Raw genomic sequence first — 11600 nt, forward strand, 5'->3', positions numbered from 1 at the left:
AACTACAATTGTTATATGATACGAATATGAATATATATATATAAATATACAAGCAAAAATACATATATATATATATATATATATATATATATAAAACAAATAGCCCGGTTTTTACAAAAGTATAATTAATAATTAAGAGTTCTAAAATATAAATTACAATTATTTCAATGCTGAATCTGATAAGTGTGGATGTTCAATGGACCTATAGACGGTAAGTGCAAGTGGTTTACCTGCTCTACTATATACAATAATCTATGGCAAATCATATGGTGTCATTTGAACTTGATACATGATAACTCAAAACAAAAGTTGGCAAATGAAAGCAATGATAGAATAGCACAGAACGGAACATAACAGCAACTGAACTCTCGTTGTCATTTCGTCAGTTTTCAAAATAAAAGCCTACCATAATCATTTTGAGCTGCCTTATTGCTGTGCGGCTGCATCAGATACAGCGGCTGCGGCGGCTGCTGTTGGGGCGCGCCCAGACTATGGGAGAGTTCCCAGTTATAAAAGTGCCTTTGAGGCTGCGGTTGCTGCAACTGCGACTGCCGCTGCTTGAGTCGCAATAGCTGGCTCTTATATGTATTCTCGTCAGAGTGAGGTTGCTGTTGGTTTCTGGGCCTGGTGCTGGGGTCGTCATCGTACTGTCCTTGCAATCTAGCCTCCAAATGTCAGACATGTGGTTTATGGCGAGCTCCGCAGAGGCCGCACTGTATGCCCATCCAATGGCATGCGCGCAACGGCGGATAGCACCATAGGCAGGGAACGAATAGGGACAACAGCGCCAGGCCCAACCAGCGCTTGGTGCACCCCGCTTCGCTAACGCTACAATCACAAGGATGCTGTGCGGTCTCACCCTCTGCATCGCTCATACAGTGATAGATCATACAGCGTGCACAGCCCATGCCCGAGATGCACTCGTAGCCGCTGCGAAACGGATCTGGTGCATACTCGCATGCGCCACGCCTATTGAAATCCTCGCTGTACAGCTCGTGACAGTAGCGGCAACGCAGGCGCGTCTCCTTCTTGAGTATATCCGATACATTGGGTTTGTGCAGCGGCTTATTGGCTCCACCCGCCGCCGATGTCTGTGCAGCGGCCATTGCTTGTGCCGCCTCCAAAGCATTGCGCTTCTTCAATGCACTGATTGACTCGCGTCGTGCATTCAGCACCTGGGCGCCAACTGGCTGCTCCACAACCGGATAGTTGTAGTCATGGTGGACAGCCGTCAGCGTTACATACGAGTAATTCTCGCTGGGCGCTATCTGACCTGCAGGTGGAGGCGGCGGCGGCGGCCCCTCCGTGGAGCCGCCAACGTTGCCAGTGTTGCCGCTGCCGGAGCCCGGAGCCGTTGATGTTTTTTCCGTCGATATGTAGTGTATGGTAGCCGCTGGTAGTTTCTCGGAATCGGAATTGTTGCTGTAGCTATCCTTATGGCGCTCGCTGACGCTTTCTGTGGAACAATAGAGATCAATTAATTTCATATAAACAAATGCAAGAACTTTTTAGTTTCATTACTGTGACTTTTTTCGCTGCCTTCGGGGCTTGAATGTATCTTTTGTAAACTTTCGCTTTCCACAGGTAAGTCCAGGGTCTGTAAATGGTGTAATATTAGCAAAGTTTTCTCATCTGGTTGTCTAAACATTTTCCAACTCACCATGAATACATCATCTTCACCAACCGAATCATATTTGGTCAATGGTGGGCATATTATAGTGGGATTAGATTTCGCCAGTCCTATATGTATATATATATATATTCAAAGAAATTGATTAGTTATATCAAATAAACGTTAGCCAAGCACACGCTAATTTCAATACAAGCTATAAAGTAAAACAAATATGAAGCGTTAAGAGAGCATTGTCAATTTTTAGCTGAAGAAAGAAAAGCATATTCAAATACACAGAGTTAAGAGAGTGTGTTTAAGCAATTGTAGTTTACAGAAATTTCATTTACTAAATGTTTTTCATTGGTGTAAACTAGTTGAAAAAATTAAAATGAAATAAAATACTACGGATTTTCTAAATAGCTGGTTTGCGCTGCAATTTTTGTGACTCTTTGATGAGAAATACGCACTTTAAGATTGATATATGTATATATATATATTAACTATTATAAATCAGTTTTCATAATATACGAGGAGTGCTCAAAATATATCATAAATTTTATGTTAAAAGTCTATTTTGTTCTTGCCTTGCATATTTAAGGAAACTCTAAACAGAAATAAATGTATATCTAAATTAATGATTTTTAGGCTCTGCAGGAAGTTTATGAAAGTTGTACATCAAGTATTTATCAAAAAAGTTATTTTTATATTAATAATAAAAATGCAGCGCACACACTTGTTTAAAAAAGAAACCTCCTTGAACACTTACCAATTTTGTTTTAAAATTATATATTTTTTGTTAATTTTGTTAATGATTGTTTTAATTTTGAAACAAATTTCACAATTCCAATGAAATGTTTAATTTTTTTTTTTTTTGTAATTTTGTAGCAAGTTTTTTTTTTTATAAAAAAGAGCATAAAACATTTATTTTGTATTAGTTAATGAAGGCGAAAAATTCTAAATGCAACGTCAAAAGGAGAAGTGTAATTAGCCAAGGTTTGTGTGAGTGTGTGCGCGTGTATGTGTATGTATGCGTGTGTGATAAAGAGATATAAATTATAAACGTATATTTGCATAGGTAAAAGAAGCGAGAGAAAATATATCGATTGTGTTTTTCTTTTTTTTTCGTTTTGATCAATTAAGCAACATGCAGCTAAATGGGATTGGGAATGGATCCATGGATAGTGGGTAGAGTGATCATACCATCAATTAGCTCATTATAGGCGCGCAGCACGCCCTTATCAAAGGCACGCGCATCGGCTGCTGTTTGAAATGTTAGTCCGTTGCGCTGTTTGCCGGCGCGCCAATGATGAAATGTGGGCATTACTTTGTAATACTTCAGATCACGATTGATGACACAGCTCAAAATAACCTGCAAAAAACAAACCGAATAGAAAAACATGCATTCATTCAGTAATATCCTTATAGATAGGGATGTCTGTTTCTACTCACACTTTGATCGGAGATTCTTTGCCCATAGATGATGTAGTCATGACCCGATGCTAATGGGGATAATCTGGCACGTTTACGTATCGAAACATTTGCCAGACCACCCCCAGCCAGCGGTAGCCAGCCCTCGGTGCTCTCGTCCCTGGTCATTACCTGTGCGCGTACTGTAACTAAGAAGTCGCTGCAAGATGTTATAGAAAAGAAGAAGAATATTTTAGTGAATATATATTACAATTTATATTTCTTACATAGGTAATTGTAAACGACAATACTTAAAAATCAATTAAAACTTTTATGATATTAATATAACTAGTTCGATAAGTATCGATAAAACACCTGCTGAACGAGCGCCCCAAGCTTAGTTTGTGATAAGCAACTGTGGACATTATTTCTGATGCTGTTGCTACAATTACTGTCAACTGACTGCATTAGCCTGTGGCATTAGCTCTCAGCTATGTATATTACGCCCGCTGATAACCTAAAAGTGTCGCTAATTTGGCTAATTCAATTTTCGGCCAACGAAGCCATAGCAGCACAGCCTTGTCGACTCCATATGCAGCACCTGTGTCACACCTGCCCATGCCAAAGCCAGAATAAACTAAAAACTGCTCAAGAGAGACGGACTCTAAATCACCCAAAATTCGGCAACGAACTGTAGTTAATTTATATATTTAAATTGTCAACTACATAGTTTATATATCACGTAGTTGATATCACACATTTAAAATAATCAATATTCTACGCTCATATCAATTTGGTTCGTGATCCTTTATATATAATTAGCTGTTCTGCTTGCCAGTATAACCTGTTAGCATATGCATTCATTAAGGCTATTTCTACAAACACACACATTGAAGCTTTTATTCATTGATGTACAATTTCCGTATGTATAAAACTTACAAGCACACATATACATATACGTTTGCATGGGGGCCTGTGTGAGTTTGTATATTAAGGGTAGCAAAAATATATGAATCAAGAACCTGTGAAAACTTCCATTTTGAGCTTCATTCTTAAAAAAATAAAGCCAAACGGAGCTGCACACAGAAACAGGTTCGACCCACAAGCGAACAAAGCAGCTCACGACCTGCGCAGAAGTATGAAATGGAGTTTTAATCGCAAAGTTACTCAATGAAAAAGCTTTTAGGGAGGAGTTGTAACCAGTAGCCGCTGACTCCATTCGCTTGCCTGCCTGCCTGCCTGCCTGTATTTGCGTATGGCTGTATACATACATTTGTCCTAGATTTGGCAAGCATTTTACAGAATGAAAATGCACAGAGGGTCTACCAAAGTAGACGGAAAACGACGTCATAGCTATGTCAAGGACTAGCTAGTGGCAGCCACAGCAGCTTGCAAAGCGACAAAGCGCATTTGTATACATATATTTATCCCCATATATGTATGTACATATGCGTATATATGCATTCTCGCGCTCAAGGTAGGACGCACACGTCAGCATGTCTGGCCAAGGATATTAGTGTGGCTGCTTTACCATGAATGAAACGCGATTTGTTTGCAATTTCTACTATCAGGGCTGCGACAGATGCATTAATGCAATTGGAATTTTGAAAAAAGCTTTCTGTAGCCCTGGTGGCAACTTTAAAAAAACGCAGGCTGAGCGTTGCCACTATGATAGATACATATGCATGTGTGGCAAAACATACATATATACATAAATGCATGTAACACACATATAAACACATACCGTCAACGATGAAAATGCTTATATACATACACATATGTACATACATTCACAAAACTCCACTGCAGACAGAAGACAAAGCCTGCCTCAAGCAAAAATTAAAAGTCCCAAATCAGAAACAAAATCCCCAATTGACAAACTCCAAACAGAGCGCATGCGTATGACAGAGAAAATGAGAGTGAAAGTGAGAGAGACAAAAAGAGTCGGGCACCCAGCGTCTGTATGTGTGCAAAGTAACAGGAGCTAGTCACTGCTTTCAAGTGTTTCAAGCATTTGTCTATGATCTGCATACGTACATGTGTGTGTACATATGTGTATTATATGTTAGTCCAGAAATATACTTGTTAAATCTTTATTTTACTTTTTATGTTATACGCGTTAGCTGCTAATATACATAATGCACATACATATACGTATGGATGTATTTATGCTCTTTTAATACTTGTTATCTGTCAAGATTTGATTGTTGTACACAGTGCTGTAAAATGCATGCAATTATTAATTAACTGTTATTGTATTTGTTGAAGTAGAGGATCAAAAATACCGAAACGAGTTGCGGAAAGACCTACACAATTTACGTGCACGCATCCATACATATGTATGTATGCATGTATTTATAAATAAAAAAGTATATTTGTAGTTTAATGAATGGAAATTCAATGCAAAATGCAAATGAAAGCCGTTCATTCCAAGCAGCAAATGTCGAACCAAAGGCATGAATGAAACTACAAGAACCTTGATTCTGTTATTGTGTGTATTTTATTATTATTGTTTCTGTTTCTGTTGCGCAGACGTTGGTGGTACTCAAATTGCAAATGGCAAACAGCCTAGCTAAAGTGATTTGGCTCTAGCTATAGTTCTAGCCATTTGTCTCCGCCTTCGCCTCTGCCACTGCCTGTTGTAAATTGTTCAATATGCGGCACATAAAGAAGCAAACAAACGCGGAGGGCATCAGCGAGTGACATCATTTTCAATGGGGGCGCTACGCTTTAAACAAGAAAAACAATTAGAAAAAAAAAAAAAACAAGATAGTTGCTAGCATTCCATTTCATTCATTAAAACTGGCGACGGACAGACTATGTGGAGACATTGACACGGCGGTTCACCATACACAATACATATGCAGGCATGTGTGTATGTATGTATATTTGCCTGTGTTCACATATATATGTACATAAATATTGCATGTTTAAATATATGTGTGTGTGTTTGTTTAATATGCGGATGTCTTGGATGATTGACCAGACAGACAAATGAGTCACATTTCATTCATGCCTAACTTGCCTTGAATAGTGCCGTATTTCATTCAGAAATGTTTGTTTGTATTTTCGTTCAATTAAATTGTATTTTTGCGCTTGGTAAATTGGCAACAATTGTTTAAATTAAATTGGGAGCGGGAGCAATTAAGGCACGCACGTTTGTACATACATATCTACATAAAGAGCCAGTTTTAGGCTCATCACTGATCTGGTAACGCCGTCAACTTAAATGATTACTTAAATAATACAATATATTTACGACAGAGTTTCGACTTACCTTTCATGTCCTTCTGTCATGATTTGTTATCAGAAAGATTCTAATATAGCAGCGAATAGTGTCGGTGTTGTTCTTGTTGGTGGCAAAATACACCATGATTAAAGCATAAAGACATTCAGAGCCTGCTGCTGCACAAACTTCCGAAAAACAAGTGCCAACAACAACAAAGAAGTGTAACTGTAATTATTACAGTTACGCTGACTTTAGACGAGAAGATAACTGGAGTACTTCAATTGTTGTTGATGGTCGTTTCAGCTGACTTATTGTAGTAGTAGTAGTAGTTGTTGTTGTTGTTGTTGGTAATGCGTTTCGTTGCTTTGTTGTTTTTCTTTTCGTTTCGTTTGCTTCTTTTTTTCTTTTTTTGGCACAATATGAAAGACGACTCGAACTGCTTTGCAACTGTTTGGAAACTCGTTGAGTGTTAGACACAATTTAAACTACAAAGAGAGAGCAGGCCCCGTTATATTTAACTAAATGCGAAAATTATGTTATCATTTTTTATAAATGCGATTTCTTTTTTGCAATAGCAGCAAAGCAGCAGACGGCGACGAACGGGCGACTTTTAGTTTTTCAATACACTCGCAAAATCACACATATTCGCACACACTATGTGGGCGTGTAGACAAACACTGTGGAAAAACTTCATGGAGCAAATATATGTCCGAATTTTTCCAAGCAACAAAGATGTAACAGGCATCATCTCAAAAAGAGCAAGAGAGCGCGCACGCAAGGCTGAGCCTGTATCGAAATCGAGAGCGCACCAGCCCCAGCTAAAACAACAACAAAACTCCTGTATACAAAATTATTGCGCCTATTGGTTAGTTTTTACTTTCCAGTAAACATGACAAGTGGCATGGACAACATTAATTTCAATTTTAAGCTTTAGATTTTATAGATAGCCAAAGCATGAAAACTAATAACAAAAAAACACTTTGCGTTGAAAACGAAAATTTCATTCATATATTTTATCAAGGCTACAGGCGCTTTGGTAGCTCTCCCTCTCTCTCTCTTTCTCGCACTCTGCGTTTTGGACCACTCGCTCTCTTAGACTCTCACTTGCTGCTTGCTATGAGAGCGTCGCTTGCGCATATACAAAAAAAAGGTAACACACACACACTCAGCCACGCAGAAAGTGAGGTAGAACATTTTTTGGGCGATTTCTCCATGTATACACATAGTATATATAAATACATACATAGATGTATATATAACATATATTCGTTTTATTGCCTATCCTGCAGCTTTTGACATACATATATAATATTCACATTCAAGTATATCACTTGGAATAACATAACAAATACATATTTTGTAGCATTTTGGTATTGTTAACAGTTTGTTATGGCATTTCGGCTGCTTTTGTTTCATTTTATTTCATTACTTCGTTTCCTTTTCCTTTCGTTTTTGCACTACGAATTTAGGTTAGTATATGTTGGATTTTTGACTTAGCGCACAGGCATAACGACCGTGAAGGAGGTGGCAGGTGCGGGCGCGGATGCGTACGGAGCAGAGATGGGGAGACATGGTGTATCGGAATTTTTCTCTATTGGATAACAGCTTTTCGCATTTTATGCCGTTTATCACGTTTTTGCAATGGCACACACATTTCACCAATTACTTTGTGTCAATTTATTTGATTCTCTGCACTTTTTTACAACCTGTCTCTTTGGAGACAAAAGCAATTCTGATCTCAGGTGGCAACTGCGTATGGCATTGAAATTTTGTATTTGCGTTTTGGTTAGCTATCTGTTATTACTTTTTTTTATTGCAATGGGTTCACTTAAATTATATATTTGATTTTTGTCTTCATTTTTATTACATTTGTGCAGATTATACACCTACTACTTCTTCGTTTGGAAAAAAAGAATGAATTTCCAAACAGATATGTTACTTAACATAACTTGGACAATAACATTACATTTTCCAAACTGTTAATAACAGCAAAGAATATTTAATCAAAAACTTATCGACGCAATTTGTGAAACCAAAAAGTTCAGATGCTCAAAGACAATGATATATATTATAGTTTTTGCCATAAAAATTTGTGTATATGGCAAGGAATAACAACATTTAAAACGCTTTAAAATTGCATCGATGTTGGGTATATCGATATATTCATACTTTTAATGATCCCATTACTTCTGCGTTATCGAAAATATTTTTAAATTGTTATTTTATTCAATAATTAAAAATAAGCGGGATTTAGTTTTGTTTGGCGCTTAAAATATAATTTAATATAATACAGTTGATAGGATTTCAGTGTTTTCTCAATAGCTTGAAAGCTTGATTTTTGATTTCGATTAAGTAACTGTTATTGTTTTCGCTGTTAATTTGTAATTACGTACACAAATTTATCGATACAATATTATACTTGTTACAAGTAGCAGGTAAGTAACTATCGCTCATATCTAACATTAACATTTCCTTTTTTATGTGCGTGTGTGTGTTTGATGACTGCGGGAAATCGGCTGCCGTATATAATTCGCAAATAAAACGCTGAAAATGGCTAAAAAGAAAAGTGAGGAGCATTCGGGTGCGGACGCAAACGACAGCGACTACAATGAGGAGCCCAATTTCGATGATCCGCCCGGTTACGTGGACAACATTAGCGATGAAGGTAAGTTTGATTGTTGCCAGCGCAGCACACGCGCTACAAGCCATTGCCGACAATTGCAAAAAGAGATGACAAACATAACCTCAAAAAGTGCATTATTTTCAATGAGAAATGCAATAATGTTTATTATATGGCAGATTTATTGGGAGATATGCTGGCCCAACGCCCATCCGAAGCCGATGGTGTTGAAAGTGTCGTTGTAGTGGATAATATGCCGAAAGTAGAGCCAAGCCGCCTGGAAAAACTTAAATCGGTTATCAACAAGCTGTTCTCGCAGTGCGGTGAAATCGTTAACGTTGTCTATCCGGTGGATGAGGAGGGCAAGACAAAAGGCTATGCATTCATGGAATTCAAGACCGCCAGTCAGGCTGAGGATGCAGTCAAGAAATTAAACAACCATCGCCTGGACAAGAATTATACTTTTGCCGTAAATTTGTTTACAGACTTCCAGAAGTAAGTTGACAAATAGCTAATTAAAAACAAAAACTATAACAAATTTTACTTTCTAGGTATGAAAATATACCGGAGAAGTGGGAGCCGCCGACTGTACAACCCTTTAAGGTACAGAGTGATCTGTATAATTTTATAAACGATCCCGATGCCTATGATCAGTACTGCGTAGCGGCTGAGACAGCACCGAATTGCGTGCAGGTTGGCTTCTGGCAGAACACTCTGCCCGAACCCAATGAGCTGGAGACACGTGAACGTTTTACGGACACGTTTGTGAAGTGGTCGCCTCTGGGCACCTATGTGGTCACCTTCCACAAACCCGGAGTCGCCATTTGGGGTGGCAGCAGCTTCCAGAAAATTCAAAAGTTTCCCCATCCAGGCACCCAGTTCGTCGAATTCTCGCCATGTGAGAATTATTTGGTAACCTATGGCCCAACACCAACGGGTCAAAAGATCATCATTTGGGATATACGCACTGGGGCTGAGAAGCGTTCGTTTGTGGGCGATGGCATGTCTGTGTTATCAATGTTCCGCTGGTCGCACGATGACAAATTTGTGGCACGCATGGGCGAGAATTCGATTCACATCTACGAGACGCCATCATTTTACTTGCTTGACTTGAAGTCCATCAAGATAGCGGGCATACGCGGCTTCTCGTGGTCGCCTACGGACAATGTCATCGCTTACTGGGTGGAAGAGCAGAATCAAATACCCGCACGTGTCACCCTGATGGAGATCCCCAAGAAGCGGGAGATTCGCAACAAGAATCTTTTCCATGTGGCCGACTGTAAGCTTCATTGGCAAAAGTCTGGCGATTATCTGTGTGTTAAGGTCGATCGCTACTCCAAGCTGAAGAAGGATAAGAAGGAGCTGGACGTCAAGTTTCTGGGCATGTTCTACAATTTTGAGATATTCCACATGCGCGAAAAGGAAATACCCGTGGATTCGGTGGAAATACGTGAGCTGATTCTTGCTTTTGCCTGGGAGCCTATTGGAAATAAATTTTCCATTATACATGGCGAGCCCAACTCCGCCAATGTTAGCTTCTACGAGGTGAATAAGGGTGTCAAGCCCAGCCTTGTGAAGCGGCTGGAGAAGAAGTCCTGCACTCATCTGTTCTGGTCGCCACGTGGCCAATTCATCGTCATGGCCAATCTGACCATGGGCACCTTTGAGTTCGTTGATACCACGAATGACTACATCATCAGTGCATCGCCGGATCACTTCCGTGCATCGGAGGTGGAATGGGATCCAACTGGTCGTTATGTCGTCACTGGCGTCTCATCGTGGAAGGTGAAAGAGGATACCGGCTTTAATATGTATACCTTCCAGGGTCGCATCATCAGGCGCACCATTTTGAAGAACTTTGTGCAGTTCCTTTGGCGCCCGCGACCACCGACGCTACTTAGCGAAGAGAAGCAAAAGGAGATCAAGAAAAATTTGAAGAAATATTATCCTATATTTGAACAGAAGGATCGTCTGCGCTTGACCCGTGCCTCCAAGGAGTTGCTCGAAAAGCGCGCACAGCTGCGAGAGACCTTCATGGAGTACCGCAACAAGCGCATCGCGGAATGGAAGGATCAAAAGAGCCGTCGCATCATGCTCCGAGGGCGTAAGTTGAAGTTTAGACTACAATCAATTTTATTTGTAATTTAATTATTTCCATTTTTCAGATGTGGATACGGATAATTTGGAGACCGATGAAGTTGATGAGGAAGTTGTTGAATTTTTAGTCAAGGAAGAAGTAACCCTGCTAGAGTAAACGACCCCCAAATCAATCGCGACCACATCCCCCCTCCGTTTTCACAATTTTTTAAAGCTGGTGTCTTAAGGCTTGAGCAACGCAACGTGACGACGTCCCGAAAGGTCTCTATTTATCGGGACGCCATTCTTTAAAACCACGTCGCGCTTTAATATTACATAATAAGCGTAAACATATTTTAACTAGCTTGCGTTACATACATATGCACACAATATATTCAAATATCCATTAAAATTCGATCCTTAAGCACAAAAGTAACGTCACACATAAATCTATATAAACTAAAGTCAAGCTCACGAACAACTGTAACTTGATATACAAAACACGAAAAACAAATACGAGAAAAATAAGAAAACATGACCGAAGCCACATTATTAACTATTAGAAGTAAATTTGCATTGTATTTGTATGTGAACAGCAAAAAGAAAAGGAAAACGAAAAGGCATTGAACGTTTTTAATGAGGGAGGGCTGTGGGGC

General features: G+C 39.3%; 2 protein-coding genes across 3 annotated transcripts; one reads left to right on the forward strand and one right to left on the reverse strand.

Annotated features, from left to right (window-relative positions):
* Positions 1-104: 104 nt before the first annotated feature.
* LOC6580232 (sprouty-related, EVH1 domain-containing protein 1) lies at positions 105-8030 on the reverse strand. Of its 2 annotated transcripts, none has more exons than XM_044010487.1 (7): positions 7678-8030; positions 6297-6733; positions 3062-3239; positions 2813-2981; positions 1661-1674; positions 1522-1597; positions 105-1456 (listed from the first exon to the last, which is right to left on the reverse strand). In XM_044010487.1, the coding sequence occupies exons 2-7, from the start codon at positions 6314-6316 to the stop codon at positions 675-677; spliced, it is 1239 nt and encodes a 412-aa protein (XP_043866422.1). In that variant the 5' UTR covers positions 6317-6733; positions 7678-8030; the 3' UTR covers positions 105-674. The 2 variants fall into 2 exon arrangements, with proteins under 2 accessions (XP_043866422.1, XP_043866421.1); XM_044010486.1 differs by having other exon boundaries at positions 1661-1740; positions 7678-8029.
* Positions 8031-8710: 680 nt separating this feature from the next.
* LOC6580233 (eukaryotic translation initiation factor 3 subunit B) lies at positions 8711-11567 on the forward strand. Its single transcript, XM_002006053.4, has 4 exons — positions 8711-8913; positions 9048-9363; positions 9420-10972; positions 11034-11567. Exons 1-4 carry the CDS (start codon positions 8799-8801, stop codon positions 11120-11122), a joined length of 2073 nt encoding a protein of 690 aa, XP_002006089.1. The 5' UTR covers positions 8711-8798; the 3' UTR covers positions 11123-11567.
* Positions 11568-11600: the final 33 nt, after the last annotated feature.

Source organism: Drosophila mojavensis, unplaced genomic scaffold (assembly GCF_018153725.1).
Source record: "Drosophila mojavensis isolate 15081-1352.22 unplaced genomic scaffold, ASM1815372v1 contig_80, whole genome shotgun sequence".
NCBI classification, from domain to species: domain Eukaryota; kingdom Metazoa; phylum Arthropoda; class Insecta; order Diptera; family Drosophilidae; genus Drosophila; species Drosophila mojavensis.

Coding starts and splice junctions, on each gene's coding strand:
- LOC6580232 (XM_044010486.1), bottom strand. CDS start 6,316: ATGACAGAAGGACATGAAAG. Junction 2,982..3,061: donor AAAGAATCTCCGATCAAAGT/GTGAGTAGAAAC, acceptor TGTTTTTTGCAG/GTTATTTTGAGCTGTGTCAT. Junction 1,457..1,521: donor AGGCAGCGAAAAAAGTCACA/GTAATGAAACTA, acceptor ATTGTTCCACAG/AAAGCGTCAGCGAGCGCCAT.
- LOC6580233 (XM_002006053.4), top strand. CDS start 8,799: ATGGCTAAAAAGAAAAGTGAGGAGCATTCGGGTGCGGACGCAAACGAC. Junction 9,364..9,419: donor TTGTTTACAGACTTCCAGAA/GTAAGTTGACAA, acceptor TTTACTTTCTAG/GTATGAAAATATACCGGAGA. Junction 10,973..11,033: donor TCGCATCATGCTCCGAGGGC/GTAAGTTGAAGT, acceptor TCCATTTTTCAG/ATGTGGATACGGATAATTTG.